This window comes from Camelus dromedarius, chromosome 4 (genome assembly GCF_036321535.1).
Source record: "Camelus dromedarius isolate mCamDro1 chromosome 4, mCamDro1.pat, whole genome shotgun sequence".
Lineage (NCBI taxonomy): Eukaryota > Metazoa > Chordata > Mammalia > Artiodactyla > Camelidae > Camelus > Camelus dromedarius.
Window position 1 is genome coordinate 80911682 of NC_087439.1, and position 19896 is coordinate 80931577.

The 19896-nt window shown below is 55.2% G+C and overlaps 1 protein-coding gene across 14 annotated transcripts in view; it reads right to left on the reverse strand.

Moving 5' to 3' along the window:
• The window catches only part of TNS1 (tensin 1), a 174673-nt gene that overhangs the window by 19234 nt on the left and 135543 nt on the right, over positions 1–19896 (reverse strand). For 5 of the 14 annotated variants that reach the window (XM_064485155.1, XM_064485164.1, XM_064485157.1 and 2 more), the window contains 7 exons: positions 19791–19877; positions 14597–14793; positions 13617–13692; positions 10054–10146; positions 9461–9484; positions 8974–9012; positions 757–955 (listed from right to left, as the gene is read on the reverse strand). In XM_064485155.1, coding sequence (XP_064341225.1) covers positions 757–955; positions 8974–9012; positions 9461–9484; positions 10054–10146; positions 13617–13692; positions 14597–14793; positions 19791–19877 — 715 coding nt within the window. The remainder of the gene's footprint in view (positions 1–756; positions 956–8973; positions 9013–9460; positions 9485–10053; positions 10147–13616; positions 13693–14596; positions 14794–19790; positions 19878–19896) is intronic. The other 9 variants (XM_031452142.2, XM_064485158.1, XM_064485161.1 and 6 more) reach the window with 7 other exon arrangements.

Genomic DNA, 19896 nt, shown 5'->3' on the forward strand with positions numbered 1-19896 from the left:
CCACGGGGTCCCACGGGGTCCCAGGCTGAGAGGGGGAGGGGACATGGGAGGGGATGGACAGAAGCAGTCCCAGCTCTGTCCTTGCTGTGCTGTCTTTCTAGAAGGCCCTCTCCACCCTCCTTCACTTTTCAACCCCTGCTCAACTTTCTGGCCTCAGCACAAATACTTCCAGCCCCCAGAGACCCTCTCTACACCCCGAGCCAGAAATAACAGCCTTTTGCTCTGAGCTCTGAGCGCCTCGCTTACACATCTGCTTCAGGCACATCTGACTGACACCCTGTGACAGGTGGGTGCTGTAACACAGGTCTCAGGGGAGGACAGAGATGTGGGCTCTGGAACCAGACCCCTTCGATCTGGATCCCATTTCTGCTACTGTTTAGCTGCAGGACCTTGAACAAGCTACTTCCTCTCCCTGTGCCTCAGTTTCCTCTTCTGAGAAGTGGGAATAATAACAGTACTTACCTGAGAGCATTGCTGTGAGGATTAAATGGAAAGCATTTAGCAAGATGCCTGCATACAGGAAGCACTCACAACATAGTGATGACTCATTTGATTCTAAACTTGGGGGAAGGACCTGGTTCACCTTAGTAGTCTGCCCAGGGATTTGGCACTCAGGGGACACTCGCCCAATGCACCCTGAGGGGTTGGTTTCCCAGGGGCAGCAATCTGAGTATGATTTCTGCCCGTCCAAACCCTAGGCAGATGCAAAAGGCCTCATCTGAGCTGTCCCAGGCCTGGGTCCTCCCCCCAACTTACCTGTCAGCGCTGAGGATGGGGCTGCTGGTGGAGAGGGGGCTCGGGGAGACAAAGGAGCCTCCCAGAGTCCCGTTCCTCAGAGGTGTCTCGTGGCCATACGCCTGGGTAGCCGGGGCGCTAAAGCTCTTGGGCTCGGGGTCCTGAGTCCGGGGCGCAGCCACTGCTGTCCGCACCACGGATTCGACATAGCTCCGGGGCTCTGGAAGGGGTGAGGGGACAGGGACTGAGCCTGAATCCACAGGGGTGCAGCGTGGACCCCACCCAGCCTCCAGGAAACCCGCCTCACCAGAGCAGAGCCTATGGGGACAGCCCCAAAAGGACAGCCATGCAGGCAAAGGGTACTTCTCCAGGGCTCCTGCTTGTTCATGCCCACCCTCTTCCCAGCGTCTTGGAGAAGCTCTGAGAGCCCCCAGGGAACCTTTAACCAGGGCCTCATGCTGAGAAGCTTTCCAGAAATGGGCCTCAGAACACAGCCATGACAGAATCCTCCCTCCTAGAGCCAGGACGCCCGTCCATCACTGGTGTCCCCCCACCAGCTGCTTCTTTTCTTCTACAGCCCAGCTACCCTGGACCCCAGGTCCTTCTAGGCTCCCCAGGCATCGCTGGAGTCTGGATTCTTTGTGGGCCCAGAGCTCCAGCCTGCCCTTGCATCTCAGTACAGTGCCCGGGTTCACACTGGCTCCACCCGGCACCCAGAATCCAGAAACAGGCTTGCTGGCTTAGCAACAGGCCTGTGCGGGGTGAGTCACACCCTGTCCCTGTGTGCCAAGACACACTCACCCACCTTGCCTGACACACTTAGCATTCCTCCCGAGACTGACATCGTTATCCACTTGGTGTTCAGAACAGTCTGAGAGGAAGGCTAGGTGGGGGAGGGGCGGGGGCAAGTGCCAGAAAGGTCAGTTTGCAGGTGAGGACGCTGAAGCCTGGACAGGGAAATGGCTGGAGGCACAGCCAGGACCCAGATTTCCTGGGCCACCCTACCCCCTACCCCCAACGCCCCCGAACCCTCACCCCAGGCCTCTGAAACTAACTCACTATCAAACAGGAAGAAGAAGAAGGGCACCCTTGGCTTCTCCAGGGACAGGATCAGGGATGGATGACGTTCCTGCCACCTCCAAACCTGGCACTGTCCCTGTGGACATCCCAGGAGGGACATGACCTGAGCACACACCCACCATCTGCCCACAATTAGGGCGTCTGCTGAAACCAGCCCGAGAAACAGAAGAACCACAGAGTCTGTGCGGCGCTGGAGGGCCAGGCCCCTGGGGTCCTCGCTGCCAGGACTGTGCCAGCCACCAAGTCAGAGAACAGCCCCCTCCTCCCCTCAGCCCAAAGAAAACCTTACTTTGGAAGGAGCCTAATCACCAGGGTGTTATCGGGCTGTTACAGGCTCTCACTGCTCAGCACAGCCTCCTGCGCCTGGCCTCTGACGTGATTTCCAGGCCTGACCTCCTGCACCCAGGCTCAGAGGCCTCTGGACACAAGAAAGGATGGTCCTTCAGAACAGGGCCCGTTACAGAGGAGGCCGGCGTTGGGGGTCTGCGTACAACTCCAGCCAGAGGCTGCCAGTGTGTCTTTTAGTTTCCACCCAACGTTCCCTCCAACCAACAGCAGTTGACAGTGGATGAGGGTAGGGCAAGATGTCTGCAAAAGGACGGGCATGGGACAGTCTATTCCGGGGACTCGCTACAGCGCCCAATGACGGAGTCCTTGTGGGCAGAGGCCAGCAAGGCCTCCTCAAAAGCCCCCCTCAACCAGCCCAGGCCGCCCTCCCACCTCCCAGAAGCCCCAGGTCACACCCACTCCAAAGGCAATGATTCCGTGCCGTCCAAGCCCGAGGCCCAGCTGAAGCAGGCGACACTGTGGAGACCCCCTGGCCCAGGGCAGCACACTTTTTTATAAAGGACCCAGCAGTAAATATTTCAGGCTTAGAGAGCTAGACAGTCTCTCTCACCACTGCTCAGTTAGTTCTGCTGCTGTATCGCGCAAGCAGCCACAGACAATACATAAAAGAATGAGCATGGCTGTGTTACAATAAAACTTTCTTTATAAAAATAGGTGGTGGGCCAGATTTGGCCGTAGTTTTCTGGCTCCTGATGTAACCTATCTCCTCAGCCCTGAGAGGTGGAGCGATTCGCCTCAGAACACACAGCCAATCAGTGGTCATGGATACCATCTCCTGACTCTCAGTGCTGGCTCTGGGTGGCCTAGAGAGGGAACACAGCCTTATGGGGACACCCACAGTTGGCTGCTACCCAGAACTCCAGCCCGTCGGCCAGAGAAGAGCCAACTCCACAGGCTATTAATAATGGTAAAAATAGCAAACTCTATGAGGAAAGTAGGATTTGGAGAATGTAAGTATCTTCCCTGGGTCACACAGTAGCAAGCGGCAGGGTGGCCCAGGAACCCAGGCGGTCCGGCTCAGAGCCTGCTCCTCAGACCCACTCCTCAGCCCCGCACATACAGCCAGGTGAAAAGCGGGGAGCCAAGAGCTTCAGTGTGTCTTTAGCCTTAGGGGGCCGCTCCACGCCTTGGGATAACCCAGATTAACAGAAGGGACCATTAGAAAGGGCCTCACACCCATGAAAATAGCAATTGAGACCCAAGGGCAGAGACCACCCTCCCTGCCCATCTCTGGCCTCCCGAGGTCACTTTCTGAAAACTCCTCCTGGACCCTTCAAGGCTCTCAGTTTCTCTGGGGTGCCCGTGGCACTCAGCACCCTTCTCCCTGACCCAGAGACAGCAAGATACCACTTGCTCCCTGGCCGCCCTGGGGTTCCTTGCTGATCTGTATTTGCAGCGCCTGGCACACAATAGGTCCCTGATATGTGTGACCTTTACCCTCTGCCCCACCCAGACAGAGGTACACAGGAACAAAGACCTAAGAGGCACACATTCATTCCAGTCCTTCTCTTGAATTCTTGCTGACTCCCAAAGTTCAAGCTAAAACACGTGGATGACCCCTGCAGTCCGTGCTCCTCTCCGACCTGCTGATGTCCTCCTGATCCACTCCCCAGCCTGCTCCGTGTCCCTGGAAGCCAGCTTTTACTGACTGCATCCCCCAGGCCTCCTGGCTCAGGGCTCCAGATGGCTTTGGCCTTCAGCCAGCCAGTAGGAGGGACTGGCAGGGGATGAGCGGGAGCGAGGGAGAGGGGAGAGAAGGTCAAAGTGCCAGAGCTGCATCCCTCCACCCAAGGGCCCTTTCTCCACCTCTCTCCTGGTTCCTTCAGGCTCCCTCTTCCTGCTCAGGTACTTCACTGTCCCTCGATGGCTTGCCCAGACCTTCTATATAGTCCATTAAACTCTCCTTGGTTGCTCCACTGGAATGAGGCATCTGTTTCGTACCAGGACCTGACCCATACATTGGGTAAGAAACTCACATGATATTGCCAGCTCACATTATTGGGTAAGCACCTCACCCTGTCAAAAAGTACATGGACTGCTTCTACCAGCAGTAGAACTGAGGTAAGGTGGGCCACCCAACCTGTCCCACAGTCAGAACAGAGCCAAGCCTGGGATGATGGAAGCTGACTCCTATCTACTCTGTTTGCCATTAGTCAAGGCTGCATCCCCACTAACTCCTTCTGGCCCAAACACAGTGACCTGAGCTCAAGGCCAGGAGTCCGAGTTTAGTGTGCACAGAACGTTGATGGGACAGGATGTTAGAAAGCTGGAGATATCAGAAAACCAGAGGTGGCTATACGATGGCCACATTCTTAAGGCATCGGCCTTATCAGCCCTATCCTCACTCCCATCAGATCCTAAGCTCCAGAGCTCTCAAAGGAATCGGTATCTGAACTTGGGGGACAGGACTGTTTACCCAGGGAGAAGCACCAGCAGCCGTTTCCACCATCATGGGAACAGCCCTGTGACTTTAGGCAGCCAACCAGCCTGGGGGCTTTGCTCTGGGGCTAGCATCCTGTACGTTTCAGATCCAGGTCACCTGGCTCTGCCCTGACCTTCTTCTCCACCTCCATCCTCTTCTTTGTTTGGCTAGTCTGTCACCCCTTCCTGCCCCTCCAGGCCCAAATCGGGGGGTAGAGATTCACTTAATCTCTGGTCCTCATGAACCCAGAGCAGGAGGTACCTTTAAGAAGATCATTGATTTTCTGAGTCCACCTCCAGAACTGTTCAAAACCAACCTTTGGGGTCAAATAATCAGTTTTCCCAAATTTTCAGACTCAGATTTCTGTACTGTAAATGCCCCCTTTTCCTGTCTTTTCCTGCCCTCCTTCTCCCCTCCCCACCTCAGGACAGCATACAACCTATAAGCTCCCCCTTCTTTCACTTACTGGAGGGGTGACATGGGACAGGCTGCTGAACCTTTCTGGGTCTCAGTTTCCTCATCTGTAAAATGGGAATGAGAATACCCACCTGCCCAGCCAGGATCAAGTGTCAAGAGATGAGAAAGTCCTTTCTAATTCTTTCTTGCTAGTTCCAGTTTATAAGCTGCCCCCCGTCGCCAGCCTGTGCCTGAGCTGTGTCTGCGCCCGCCTCCCTGTACCCTTCTTTTTGCACCTTCTTTCCCTTCTCTCCGCCAATTCTGGAGCAGCTGCACCCAGAGGCAACGGGAACTGGGAAAGGCGGGAGAGGTGTGGCCAGGGAGGGTGCTCCATGGAGAACATTCCAGGAGCCCAAACCCATTCCAAGTGTCTGTTGGAGGGTGAGAGCAGCTGGACTTGAGGTAGAGAGAACAACTTGGCCCCATCGGTGACTGGGGCCCATGGTCAGAAATTCACCCACACCCTTAAGTGCATTTTCTGCCTTCCAGAAAAGGTTCCTTGCCTGGAGAGAAAGGGCCTGCCCACTCCAAGTGAAATGAAGACATGTGGGTGGGGGAGAGGCAGGAAGTAAAACCCCACAAGTCCCAATCCAGGAGCTCAAAAGGCAGAATTTCAAACTTTGAGATTGAGCCACACGGCCCTCCTCTGAGCTCCCATCACATGCTGTTCATCTCCCCCACTCAGCACTCCTATCTTATGCTGAAATATCTGCCAGCATCTCTGTCCTCAATAGGCTGTATCACTCATCTTTATACCCTCCATGCCTAGCATGGGACCTGGCACAGAGTAGGTGCTCAATAAATCTGCATTGCACAGCACTGCCCTGAAATACCCAGATGCCACAGGAAACCCATCACCAAGGATCTCAGAACAGGAAAGATCCCCAGAGGAGTCATTTCTAGTCCACTGTCTTCCTTTGTGCCAAATCCATCCCATCAATCATCCAGACAGACAGAACCTTAGCTGAATGTTCCCTGTTCCTGTTCCTCCAGGGAAGAAGTTTCAGGAATTTCTTTCCATTTCACCATGGGGAAGATGTCCCCAGTGTTGACCTCCTGTCTTTACTGCTGCAGGCTTTCCTCATCTCTTTCCATCACAGAGAAGAGCTCCCAGTCTCCAAGCCCACGTTTAGAGGTTGTGCTCTGTGCAACCACATGGAAAGGGGCAGCCTCCACGTGCTGATCCAGGGTAGGCTTTCAGCTGTGCCCCTGACTGACTGTCTAGGTCTGGACAAGTCGTTTAACATCCCTAAACATCTCCTCATCAGCAGACTGGGGTTCCTACCACCTTCTTCTCAGTCTTTCTGTGATTATTAAACAAGATGATGTGACAATGACCCCACATGGTCCTGCCCCTGCCCAATGACCCTCACTCTGTCCCACACGCCCTCTTGCTCCACCTTCCAGCTACCCTTTGCTCTCACTTCACTGATTTCACAGTTCCTGGAAAGAACATGCTGTTCCTCCCACCTCAGGGCCTTCACACGTGCCCTTTACCTCTACATGGAATGCTTTTCTCCCATCCCAGTGTCACCAACTTAATGCACTCACCCTCACATCTTACTTCTTCAGCCAGGGTCTCACCAAACGGAATCCCTTCCCTTTGGAGCACGTATCACAATATGTAATTTTGAGTGATAATTTAATTCTGGCCTGTTCATGCATTTGCTCCATGAGATTAGAAACCATAGTGCTGCTTATCATTATATCCCCAGAGCGCCTGGCACATGGTAGGCACACAAAATATTTATTGAAAAAATGAATCAACGAATGACAGAATGAATGAATGAAAAGCATCTAGCATAGCACTTTGAACAGAGCAGACTCCCCTAAAGTCTTCTGCTCCCCGTAGCTGAGTAAGTCTGCCTCTCATCATTTTTTCTCACAGGCCTCTTTTTCTGAGTTTCCCATCAAAGTATCAGCAGGGAAATCAAGCAGCACTTCTGAGGGTCAGCAAAGAATGTGCTTTTAAGTCTGACCCGGGAGGTGATGTGTGAGTCAGGAGAAGTGGGACTGGCGGCCCAAGGCCTTGCCCCCTGCCCCCACCCGACCGGCTTCCCAGGCCATGACAGGCATTCCAACCCCCACGCTGGAATCCCAGGGCACGGCGCCTGGAGGCAGGATGAGGGCTTTGAAACGGCCACTTGACAAGGAGACAGGAGACCAGTAAGTCCAGTTTTGGCCGCTTAACTATGACCTTGGGCAGATGGCCCACCCTCACCCCAAAACATGCACCTCAGTTCCACTTCTGTGAAAATGAGGGGTGTGGCTGAGTTGATCCCTAAGAACCTTCCTCTGCAAACTCCGTGACTCCAGGGCAGAGGGAGGAGGGTCAGAGGGCTCATGCCCTGTAGGCTGAGATTCATTCATAAGGCGCAAGGGGCGGGTGTCAGTTCCATTCTGTGGATACTCGCTCCTCTAAAGAGTCACCCCAAAGTGGGAAACACACAACCAGCACCTGTCACCCTCAGACCTTCCCACTGGAGAGTGTGTGAGGTCCCCCAGCCCGTGGAGATCAGCAACCATGAGGAAAGCTGAAAGCCTGCTGCGTGGGTGGGCACCTGAAACACAGCACACGAACACTGGCTCCAGGCCCCAGCTTGTTCAGACCCCTGTCCCAGCTCCACTGCCCTGTCAGGAACCAGCAGCCGGGAGCATGCGTGGCTCACCCGATTCTAGGATCTGTTGATGGGGGCTTCCTTGTTCTGTACCCCAGGCAGCCTGGCATTGCTGCCTGAACTCTAGCTGGCTAGGACTGGGCGAGTTTTATGGGAAGCTCCAGCCATCTTACTGGGTGATGGCAGATACAGCGGGGCACAGCCCACGCCCACTTTGCGGATAGAAAATCAAGGTAGTAAGTGGAAAGGAAAGCAGGAAGTGGGCTTAAGAAACCAGAGGCCACAAGGAACCCAGGCCCCGGTAAGAAGTCAGAACACCTAACATGTCAGAGCCGGAAGGTGCCTCGGTGCCCACCTAGTCCAAGCCCCTGGGGTGGAAATGGGGACGTGGATGCCCAGAACCATGCCCAGGGGGTTCCAGGCAGGACGCCTTCATTTCACCTGCTGCTCTGAGTCATCATTTGAATTGTGTCCCTAATAAGTTAAAGGCCTTCAGCCAGATTACATCACCTCTCTGCTTCCCTGTGTGCAATGTGGAATTCATCTATATCGTGCTAACTCCCTGAAACTGTCACAATTATGTGCATGGGTGTCCCAATGCATTTGAGTAGAGGTGGGTCCGTGGCTTTTCCAAAATCCCCAAAGGCATCCAAGTTCCCAGAAAGATGGATGTCCTACCACCTGTGCTGACAAGAAATCACGCAAGGGTGTCAAGAGGGCAACTCGTGGCTCCAAGACAGTGGCTCTGAACTGGGGGTGGTTATTCCCCTAGGGACATTTGCCATTTTGAAGACATTTTGATCATCATTACTGGGTGAGTGCTACCAGCATGTAGCAGGTAGAGGCCAGAGACGCTGTTAAACACCCTACAAGGCCCAGGGCAGCAACCATAACTGAGAGCTGTCGGCCCCAACTGTCAGTGGTGCCGACATTGAGAAACCCTGCTCTGAGCTGTAAGTGCGGAACACGACTGGGCAATGGGGTGACGGGCCCCCGCCCTCTGAAGGGGCTGGCTGCACCCCAGGTTGGGGGGGCAAAAATGTTGCTGGGGAGGGGCATTTTGTCAGCCAGGGGGCACCGCACTAGCACTGGGACATTGGCCGCGCCCAGACCCACGCCCAGCAGCTGCGGGCACCTCAGTCAGCATCCAGGGTGACAGCTCATCACCAGGGGGTGGGGACTGGGGGCGATGTGTCACACGAGACCCGATCAGAGCAAAGAGCTGCCCCCAAGCCAGGCAGCGCAAACTCGAAGTGAAATGCCATTCCCAGCCCTGGAGAGTGGGGAGCGGCCACACAGCAAGGCCACACTTACCTTTGGGAAGCTCTGTCACCCCCTTCCCCTCATCCTCCTCTGAGGGAAGATGAGAAGAGAAGTGGGGAGGAAGGAGAGGCAGGACAGAGGCAGGTGATGAAGAGGAAAGGGAGAGCAAAAAGGAAAGAGAGAGATGGGTTAACAGGGATTATTTCTTGAGAGACTTTGCTGAGAAAAGGCAGTTGGGAAAGCAGGGTGAGCCCAGGGCAGAGACAAGCTCCCCAGAAGAGCTGTAGGGTAAGGGGGTGCAGTCCATCCTGACTGCCCCCAGATCCAGGGCTCCCAGGGGAGAGGGCCTCACTCTCAGGAGCAGCCCGGCGTCCCTGTCACTGTCCCCATGCCTCAAGCAGGAGTGTGCGGGCCTGGTGAGAGGCAGCCCCCCACCCGGTGACTCAGTGTCCCTGACCATGCAGACACATCCTGAGTGGGAGGCTGTGCCCGGCCATGTGTCCACGTAGGTCACACCTGCATGCCACTGCCCGCCTACCTGGCTGGATCAGTCTTCTGGTGACTAAGGAAAAGAAACAAAATTGGCCCCCAGAGCCTCAGCCCAGCCCAAAAACCGGAGTCTAGGGAGCAAGTTTCTGGGCTCAGTCTGTTCAAAATGGCCAGTAAGGGCCCAGGGCCCCCACCTTCCCTTTTCCCACAGGAAGGAGAGAAGCTGCGAAGTGTGACTAGGTGTGAACCTGGGGTGTGTGCATGCACGTGTGTGTGTGTATGTGTGTGTGTACACAAGTGTCTGAGCACTGCAGGGTGGGGAGCCAGGCATCCGGCAGAGAGCTAACCAACTCCACAGAAACAAGGTAGGCCTCCAAAACCCCCAGGCCAGAGGACGCTGGAAGTGGCACTGACCCCTTCCTGGGCAGGAAGGCTACAGAGGGATTAGTCCCCCTCAGCTGCACAGAGCCCCACCCAGGCCTGCCCTCAGTGTGGGCACAAAGCCAGGCTGCCACCTTATTTCCAGAAGGGTCCCGAGAACCCACCACCTCTGGGCCCTGCCCAGGACCACAGGGGTCCTCCAACTCCCCTCTCCTCCCTTCGGCCTCCCGGACCACCTCCCTTCCTGCCAGAGTCACTCACCGCCTGTGGGGTGCAGCAAGATATCCGCTGGGTTGTGGGGTTTCAGGCCCAGAGCAGACAGGGGTGTCTTGGCCAGACCTGGGGGGGAGCGCACTGTGCCAGAAAGAAGAGGGGAGACCCCGGGAGTGAGCTCGGGGTGGAGATGTGGGGAGGGGACCCCTCCTAAGTGAGGGCATGCTGGGGAAGGGGGGCAGCAGGAGACGGAGCAGCGGAGCCAGCTCCAGCCCTGGGGTGCTGCTATGGCTCCTCTCCTGTCTCTGTTTCTCCATGGCTCAGCGGTGCAAAGGGTAAAGGCAGCCAGGGAACGGCCCTGCCCATCAGCCTCGAGAAAACAGTTTCTCTCCCGAGGCCCTTAGTTGCTTCGCTATGGTCCCTTCACATCGTATGCTTAGAACACACGTGCAGGTTTCCTGGGCGCTCTCTGACTTGCTCTATGTTATTCTCTCCCTACCCACCTCCTCTCACTTTCCCCATCCCACCCCTAACACACACACACACACACACACACACAATCTTTCTAAATAAGGCACGTAGATGGACTTAAAGAAAATGTAGTATTAAGATGGCGCACCCTGTAAAGGACAGAAGGTGAGGAAGGGACCACCAGCAGAACCAACCCTAGGACCCAGACCAGCCCTTGGTCACAGGGCTTTGGCCCTCAAGCAAGCAGATCCCTTGCAAACCCCAGGAGGAAAGAATTTCTCAGCAGAGGCTCTCTTACCCACCCCTCAAAACCTCAATGTTTTGGAAGGGGAAGAAGCCCCATCTCCACAATCCTCGGCCAAGAGCACCACTTCCCTGCGCGAACCCCAGCTCCCTCCCAAGCCGCCTGTCTGGGTTGGAAGTGTCACAGGACACACAGGTCAGAAAGGGCAGTCAGGCTTTTTCCCATCAGCCGAGGACGTGGCCAGACTCTGAGCTGATGCTGGGCGGTTGCTCTGCCCAGTCACGAGATTTCTCAGAGATTTCTCCTAACACACCTCTTCAAGAAGTAAAGAAATGAGCTCTGTGTCTCCTATCACAGCTCTCGGGAGCCTGCAGAGGCCACAGCCACTGAGGACAGCAGCCACACAGAACTGCTACAGCCTGAGGCTGCCTGCCCCACACTGATGGCCTCAACAGACTAGCTGTGGCCCTCGGGTGCCTAGGACAAACACAGCAGCTTGGGGACCTTCCCTGGCACCACTTCCCTTTCCCAAAAGACAGTGAGACCTATAGGCAACTAGCCCCTCCAAAATATAACCTTTCAATGCAGCAATTTAAATAACTTATTTGTGCACACGCAGGTGTACATAGGTGTCCATGGGAAAAGAGAGCCATCACACGAGTCCAGATGGGTGGCCCACCTGTCACTCCACCTTCACTCCATCCTGAGATACCCAATGGACAAATACAGCAGAGAGGACAAACACATACTAACACACACGTCCAGGCCTGGGGTAGGTCTAGGCCTGCGTGCTTCTGTCTGTCCCTCCTTCTCTCACACATACACACACACACACACACACAGAGGTGTCTTGTAACAGACACTTATCAAACACTTATTAATGCATTTGAATATAATTAATTATGGAAGAATGAGCACGAAGCCTCTCCAGCCCAGAAGTCCGCATGTGTTTCCCCAACAAGTGCAACAGAGGCACAGGTGAAACAATGAGAGGAGGTGCAGGGGACGAGGGGACAAGAGGCAGTGGGAGGTTTCTCTAGGCTCCCCTCAGCACCTCCAGCTCCCTAATCACTCCTGTCTTCAGTCCCCAGGCATCTGGCCCTTCTGCTGAGGCAGACTAGTGGGTGGCCCTAAAGCCAGGCAAGGCTTGGCTTCCCAAGAGAAGAATTCCTCACATTTCTCCACCTCTGTCCCTCTCCCAACCCTGTGCATAGAGGAAACCTCTAACTTATTCTTCCCACGGGAGCACCCGTGACTGGCCAAGGGGAGGGAGGGAAGAATGGGAACAGAAACATGTGGCAGAACCCAACTCTAGCCTGGCCCAGATGGCTTCATCCCAAACAGGGTGATGGCCAGGATCCTGGCTGTTGGGACCAAGAGGGAATCAGAGCAGGTGTGAAGGTAGGGGGTTAAGACTAGGGAGAGAGATTCCATGGAGTTATAAAAGGCCACAGAACTGTCTTGAACAGATTGCCCTGGGCTCACACTGTCCTGTATGGGAGCCACGAGCCACATGAGGCTATGGAGCACCTGTAGTGTGGCCAGTCTGAGGCAAGATGTGCTGTAAGTGTAAAACGCACACTGGATTTCAAAGGCTTAGTATGAAACAATGATGCAAAATATCTTTTTATACTGAGTACATATTGAAATGATATTTTAGATCTTTGGGGTTAAATAAAACCTATTATCAAAATTAATTTCACCAGCCTCTTTTTTGATTTTTTAAAAAAGATTGTAAGATATATAATTAATATTTTTATTTTGATTTACCTATCAAAATAATAATATTTTAGATATTTGGGGCTAAATTTAAAAAGTCATTACAATTAATTTCTCCAGTTTCCTGTATGTTTTTTAATGGAGCTGTTAGAAAATTTTCTCTTGCAAACATGGCTCATGTTATTTTTCCATTGGACAGTGCTGCTCTAGGAACAGCCGTGGTATCCACTCCTAACTTCAGTCTCCTGCTTATCCAAGATGGTAGCCAGCATGAGTTCTGCTGGCCCAGCGGACAGGTACCGGTGCCACACTCCTTCCCTGTGCAGGACAGCCAACCACCAGAAGGCATGGCCAGCTCTGACTCTCCTGTCCTCACCCTCCTCCCCTCTGACTGGAGCAAATGGATAGCCTGGGCCAGGCCCACCCAATCTGACCCTAGAGCATCATCAGTCTCTCCATCTCTGCCAACCTGGGACTCTCACAGGGACCCTGAGTACTGCTCCATCACGGCCTCCCCCAGCTCCTCCTTGTGTCTCTTCTACCATATACAGGAACACTGCCCCTCTCCTAGGCTCACCCAGGTCTTCTCTGTGGGTGGAAATGTCTCTGCCCTACAGGGATTTGCCTCTCCAGTGAGAGCATCAGGGTATGCAGACTAAATGCTCCTATCTGGAGGCCAAGAGATGGATGAGATGGGGACATGGTCAGCCTGAGGGTTCTAAGCCTTTCTTTCCTTGGTGGAAATTAAACAGGTTGCCCACAGTGGAAGAGGTGCCTGAACCCAGACAGAAACAAGGATCAGAATCAAGAAGGCCCGGGGGTGTCTCAGAGATACACCAGCAAGTCACAAAGAATCACTTTAGGATGAGGGATGTTTTGTACATAAGGCTGCAGAGGCTCTCATCAACCAGGCAAACTCCACAATATGGGAGTCCAGGAGCCCTGTGGTTGTAGGTCAGTCTGGATGCTAGGCCTGTGGCTGCTGCATCCTTAGATGTGTGAGCGTGGACAACAGGACAGAAGAGCAGTGGGGGAAGGAGGCTGAAGTAAAACGAGCCACAGGGATGAGAAGCAGCAGATTCTGGCCCTGCCCAACTTTGCCAGCACCCCCAAACCTGGAGAGCTTACACAGGCCAGAGGGGTCGCAGGGAAAGTAGGCTGAGTGCGGAGTTCTTACCCCCACTGGGCGGTGGGCTGGTCGGGGAGCTTCCCTCCATCTCCTCGAAGGCCTCCTTGTAGCTGTGAAGATGGGGCTGCAGGACAACAAGGGAGGGAAAGGGGGTACCCATGGGTGCCCATGACCCCGAGGAGGAAGGCTCCCAATTAACCAGGCTGGCCCCTCACCCTCCCCAGGTAAACACAGAGGTCAAAGGGAGACCTCCGCCATCTGTGGTCCCAACAACTTTTTGCAGTCAAGAGGCTAGAAAGTGTCTATTTGCCACAGTCCAGTAGCACCTGCCTTGGAAATATTTCACAACAAGGCCAAAGAGAAGAGGCTTGGGGCAGGGCACTGGGGTCCTGCCAGAAGGCAGGAGAGAAAAGATGTCCAAAAGTCATTTATATCCAGAATGACTTGTTAGCCCGGGCTTTATCAAACACGGACCACTCACATCAGGATCTTCCAGGGTGCATGTTTAAAATGCAGAGTCCTGGGTCCCGTCCCAGGTCTATTATGCTAGGCTTTCTGGACAGGGACTTGGGAATCTGCATTTTAAACAAACTCCCTAGTGACTGTTAACCTCATTAAAGTTTAAGACCTACTTCCTCAAACTACTGAAACGTCTCAGAAATGCACTTTGGCACTGAAATTAGATCTCCCAAGAAAACCCAATGTCTAGAAAGGGCTAAAAAACTCTCAGTCTATAGGATCTGGCTTGGAGTTTAGAGACTGCGGTCACCTATGTCATATCCAGGGTGCTGACCACCCCCCTAAGGTGCCCTCTTTAGGGGTCAGAAGGGAACCTCAGCCTCAGTGTTCATGGAAGAAGTAGGGGCATAAAAGCTATTTAGAAAAGGAAATGGGCTCCACAGGCCAGAGAGGAGACCTAGGGAGGAAAAATTACTGAGTTTACTGACAGGTCAGTGCCAGCCAGGTGACCATCAAATTCCTGAATAGTTCAGGTGGGCTCTGCTACCCTCTGGGGCCCCAGGACTCACCTCTTTGGGCCGCCCTCCAGGATTGAGAGCGATGGTGAGAGCCAGCTCCGGGGAGACGCACTGGACAGGGGAGCGGACCCCCGGGCTACGGGGGGATGCAGGTTCTGGTGACTGGTTCTCATACTGCCCGTCGCTGGCCGCCCGCCTCCGGAGAGGTGCTGGGGGCTCTCCAGGCTGCTTCTCCCGAGCCTGCACCCCTGGGAGGAATGGCAGGGTGCAGAAGGTGATGAGCATGACACGGGGGAAAGGCTTGATCATTCCCCCAGAGAGGGCAGTGTGTCTCAGCCCAGGGGGCCAAGCTGGAGTGGGGCTCATCTCCCCGCAGCCTGCCTCTGCCCACACCCAGGTTTCTCTGCAGGGTTGGGGACCTGCTTCGATTGAGCTGGCCTTCACCAAGAATCTCTACTCTGCACAGGGCTGGGGCCTGGAGCACAAAGGACTGATACAAGAAACAGATGTCAATTTCTTCCAAGCCCCGGAGGCAGAGGGCCAGAGCTTCCAGGCAAGTGAGGGAAGGTGGTGGGAGGAGAGACAGTCTCCAAGGCGACTGCATCAACCAACAAGCAACACCAGGCCCGTGGGGAAGGATTTTGGAAAGAGTGGATGATGCCTCATCCTGCAAACCATGCTCCCGAGAAGAAACCAAGAAATGACTAAGACTCGTCATGACGTCCCGGCCCCAGCCGGCCCCTGGAATATCACTGGCCTTCTCTGGGGTTCCCTAGCCTTCATCCAGTGCACCTCTAAAACCTCCTACTGATTTCCCTTATGCTGACCCCTTATCTACCCACCCCCTTCTTGCCCCCAAAATGGTCCAGGTCCCCACCTGCCCCTCCCAGCAGAACAGCAGGCAAAGAGCCTAGAGTCATGGACTCCATCTGCTTTTGTGTACTTCCCTTCCAGTCCACGGGCCTGGGGACGTTGTTAATCTCACCCTCCTCCCTTCCCACCCCTCTTCCCACAGCTGGGCTGCGGCACGAAACCCATTGCCTCATTGAGCTAGCTCCAGAATCCTAGAAAACTTACACCCCAGGGCCCAGAGGCCAAGGCCCAGCCTGAGGGCATGCCCCTCATCCTCATTACCCTGCAGGAGGAAACTCTCAGCCCGGCCCTCACCACCACCCATGAGGGCAGGCGAGGTAAGAGGAGGTGCTGGGACTTACCAAAGGCATTGTGAGACTCTGGCTACACCAGCCTCAAGCCAGCATTTGTGGAAAGACTGCCCCATGGCACCCATGCACACACACACTCAAGTACACGCGTGCACACACACACATACACAGCTGGCCCCAGGAAAGAGTCAGTGCAGCCAAGCAGAAATCACCCTCATTCAAACTGAATCATCATCTACCCTCCACAATGGGGTCTGCATGGCCCTGGGGGGCTCCCCAGCTCCCACCTGGCACAGCCACTAAGGCAGCCATGAAAAACACATACTGGGAAGCCTTCCTACTCATGAACAGCAGGCTGCTGGCTGCCAAGTCTAGGGACGGACACAGTCTCTCTCTCACACATAGTCACTCAGAGACACGCACACGTACTGTCCCATAATTGGGAGCCCCGTCTGGACAGCAGCAGGACTGGCACGACTCTGCAAATGCAGAAGGTACCCTGGGGTGGGGGAGGGGTGTTCTGGGGTTCCACTTTGGGCTCTTCATTATTCAGAGGCAACCTGCCTACCATCTCAAGCGAGAAAAAAGAGCCCCAGTTGAAGACAGTAAACCAGACTCACAAACGGCTTTACTTAAAGCAAGTAAGTCCCTCACCTCAAAGGGCCCTTATTCTCAGAATAGAAAAATGGGGGCCATTATGAGCAACAGCCCAGATGAAAGATGGGGCACGGCTCTAAGTGGTTGAGCAGTGCCCAGGGGCCCTACAGAAATCCCAGGCTCCCAGCTGTCAGAGAAGCGGCTGTACCTCCCACCAACTCGGATGGGGACCCCCGTGGGGGCTACGCTTCCCCCACCTCCACCAAGTTCCCTTCCCTTTCAGGCCTCCCTGGGCAGTTTGGTCCAGAGCTGCTGCTGGTTTCATTCCTGGCAAAAACATTAGAGAGAAACAGACATAGCCATTGATTTTCTAATAATAATTGTGACAAAGGAGGCCCATTCGGGAAAGGCTCTTGGGGTTTGGAACCAAGTTCAGCCCCAAGGTTAAAAGAAACGCATTAGGGCTCGTCTCAGTTCCGGCTCACCCAGCCCCACAGCCTCTTTCTGGCAGATCCCTCTGCCTTTGCAAAGGGTGGCCAGTTTCCCCATTTGGGGATCTGATGTCTGCCCTTGAGAAATGGGTCTGTTTCAATTTGAGGGCCTGAATCTCCCAGAGGGACAGAGAACATTCTCCCTGACGCATCCAAAACGTCCTCCATGTTCAGGGGCCGCAGATGGTTGCAGCCACCCGGAGAGGAGGCTGGACTGTTGGAGGGGCTTCTGGGCTGTGGAGGTGTGAGATCCCAGCCCAAGGCGGTCAGACACTTGAGAGCAATCACACCTCTTCAAGCCCCCTCGCCGCTGCTAACAGACTGGCACGCAGGAGCACGCACTGTCCAGAGGCAGGGGGGGTGGACAGGTTGATGTCCAAAGAGCTAGAGTGCTGCAGGGCAGAGTCTCCCACTGCGGATGGGGGAAGACCCTGCATTCCACTCCCACGGGGGCAGCCCCTCTCCCGCAGAGTGCCCCCACAGCCCCAGTGGCTGGCCTGGGCCTCTCACATTCTTTGAACACAGTGTCTCACTGTTGTCCCCCTTGGCAGGCCCAGATCTGCCCTGGAGTGCTCAGAGAGCCATGTTCTCTCTCCCTTGTCTTTCTCTATGGGAGGGGAGGCGGGCCACGGCAGAGGGGAGAGAAGAGAGCTCCATTGTTCTTCAGCCAAGCTGGGATGTCTGGACACAAGCTGACAGCCAGTGTCAGAGGGAGAACACCCCTCCCTCACATCCCAGAGACGGATGGATAATGAAAATAGGCCCACTCCCCACACTGCCCGCCTCCCCCACCACCCCCGACCCTGGGACCTTCTCAGTCTCTTGGCCCTGGCCCCGCTCTCAGGGCCTCTGTGTCTTCCTGCACGCACACAGGCACATGCATACACAGGCGGGGGCGCACACAGCCTTAGCCCGACAGGTATAGCAGTGGGGCACAGTCACCCTCAGAAGCTCCACCATCAGCCTTTCCCCACTAGGAAACCGGGGCCCAGAGGGAGCTCATGAAGAAAGGAGGAAAGAGAGGCAGGCAAGGGGCCCTGGAAGGTCTTCCCAGCAAAGCTGGTGAGTCCAGCCTTCGAGCTCCCATCCCAGAGGAATGGATACCCTGATGGCCAGAAAGTGGCCCTTACAATGATAATACGCTACATCCAGAGGCCCTTTGTCGTCCTCCAAGGGTCACTCACACCCTGTGGGCATCAGGCCTTCCCCACCGCCTGGAGGATGGTAGTCAGTGTAGCCCAGGGCCTCCACATCGGCCACCAGACAAGAAAAGCAGGGTACAGGAATAGCCCCATCTCCCGTGGGTTCTCACTCTGCCCCCCAGGATGGTGCTGTGCGTAGGGGGACAGATGGCTCCAAAGCTCCCCTAAAGTGGGCTGCACCTGAGGCCGTGAATCCCCTTCATCACATACATGCGTGCGCGCGAGCACACACACACACACACGGGCAATTCTAGGGGCTGCAGCCCCAGCATACATCAATACACCACCTTGATAGAGCATGGCTGCCAGCCGGTCCTGGGCCCCTGCAGACAAATGCCCTCAGGTCGGGTTTCATCACATGCCTCCCCTATGCCCCCTGGACTGGCCGCTTCTACCCCCACAGACCCAGCTCTTCTTTCCAGCCTTCCAATTTCCAAAAGACTGGATTCCTCAGCTCCAGGTGGCAGGGCTGGGTGTCCGACTGCTTGCCTGGGGCTCCGGAAGTGAGGGGATCCGGGAGGCCACCTGCTGGGCCAGGGCACCAGAAAGCCACACGGCAGTCACACTAGCAGCCCCAGGGCAAGCCATGCCAGCTCCCCTCAGGACAGGCCCACCACCCCAGAACTGCCCCCAAACCCCTAGGCCCAGCTGAACACTGCACTCCCCACCACTGGGCCGAGAAAAGGGTGAAGGGACAGGAGAGGAGGCGGACAGGGGGCGTTCTTCTAGAGCCATCTCCCCGTTATCCATGGTCGTGAAAGCACCAGATATTGCCACTGGGAGTCAACAGTTTCCACCGCCCAGTAAGCCTTTTCCCAGAACTGCTCAAGGCCACGCATGGGGTAAGCCTGAGCACATGATTTCCCTACCTGGGCCGCCGGGCTCCAAGGAGCAGGGAAAGGATGAGGGGAGTCCCTCCCCAGGGTTAAAAGCCTATGGGCCTGATGTCCAAGAGCCAGGGAGAGAGACACTAGTGGACTACAACAAAGAGAGGAACGTGACCCTCGATGGAGGGTTCACAATATTGGGGTGCATCAAGGCATCATGCAAACAGTACCCAGCAAGGCTATGATCCTCTATCACACTGGGAGATTGAGCTCAAAGCAATTAAGAGACTCACCCAGAAGTGTCACAGAGGTGGTCACAGGCAGAGCCAGGACCACACCCAGGGCTTCTGACTCTTGGCCCTGGTTCCTAGGATCAGAGGCTCAGGATGAGGTCAGAGGGGGTGCCCTGTCCCCAGGGAGTGTGTACTCAAGAGTGGATGGAGCAGCCGGTGCCAGGGCACCAGCTTGTGTCTTGAGCCCGATGGTCCATGGAAAGTACTGTACCCACTGAGGCTCTGGCCAGGCGGCCCAGGTGGTCTGGTTGGGGCAGCTAAAGAGCTAGGCTGTCCTGAACTCTCACTGAGCACCCTCATTGCAAAGCCCTGAGTGTCCACCAGGACTCTGAAAGTTGGTCTAGTCACCCCAGATCCTGTTCCCAGCAGGGAAGGCCAAGGCTGGAAGCATCATGCCATGTCCATGCAGAAGTGGGAGCACTTGCTCATGCAGAAAAGAGAGGGAGGAGGGAGAGCGAGGAGGAGAGGTAGGCAAGGAGAGAGGAGGAGGGCAATGAGAATTAAAAAGAAAGAAAGAAAAGAACAGAAGAGGGAGAGAAAGAAAAGTGAGGAAGAAGTGGGAAATGAGGAGGGTGGAAGAAAGTGGGTAAAAGTCTAGCGGGAATAGCACATGAAGGCGGAAAGCAAGAGGGAGAAACTGAGAGCAAAGATGGGAGGGGGAGAGGAACCAACCAGAGAGAGAGGTGGATTGGAGCCGGTGGAGAGGTTGGTGCCCAGAGCTGACATTCCGCCCAATGCCCTGCAGCCTGGCATTGTACGCTGCCCATCCCCACCCCAG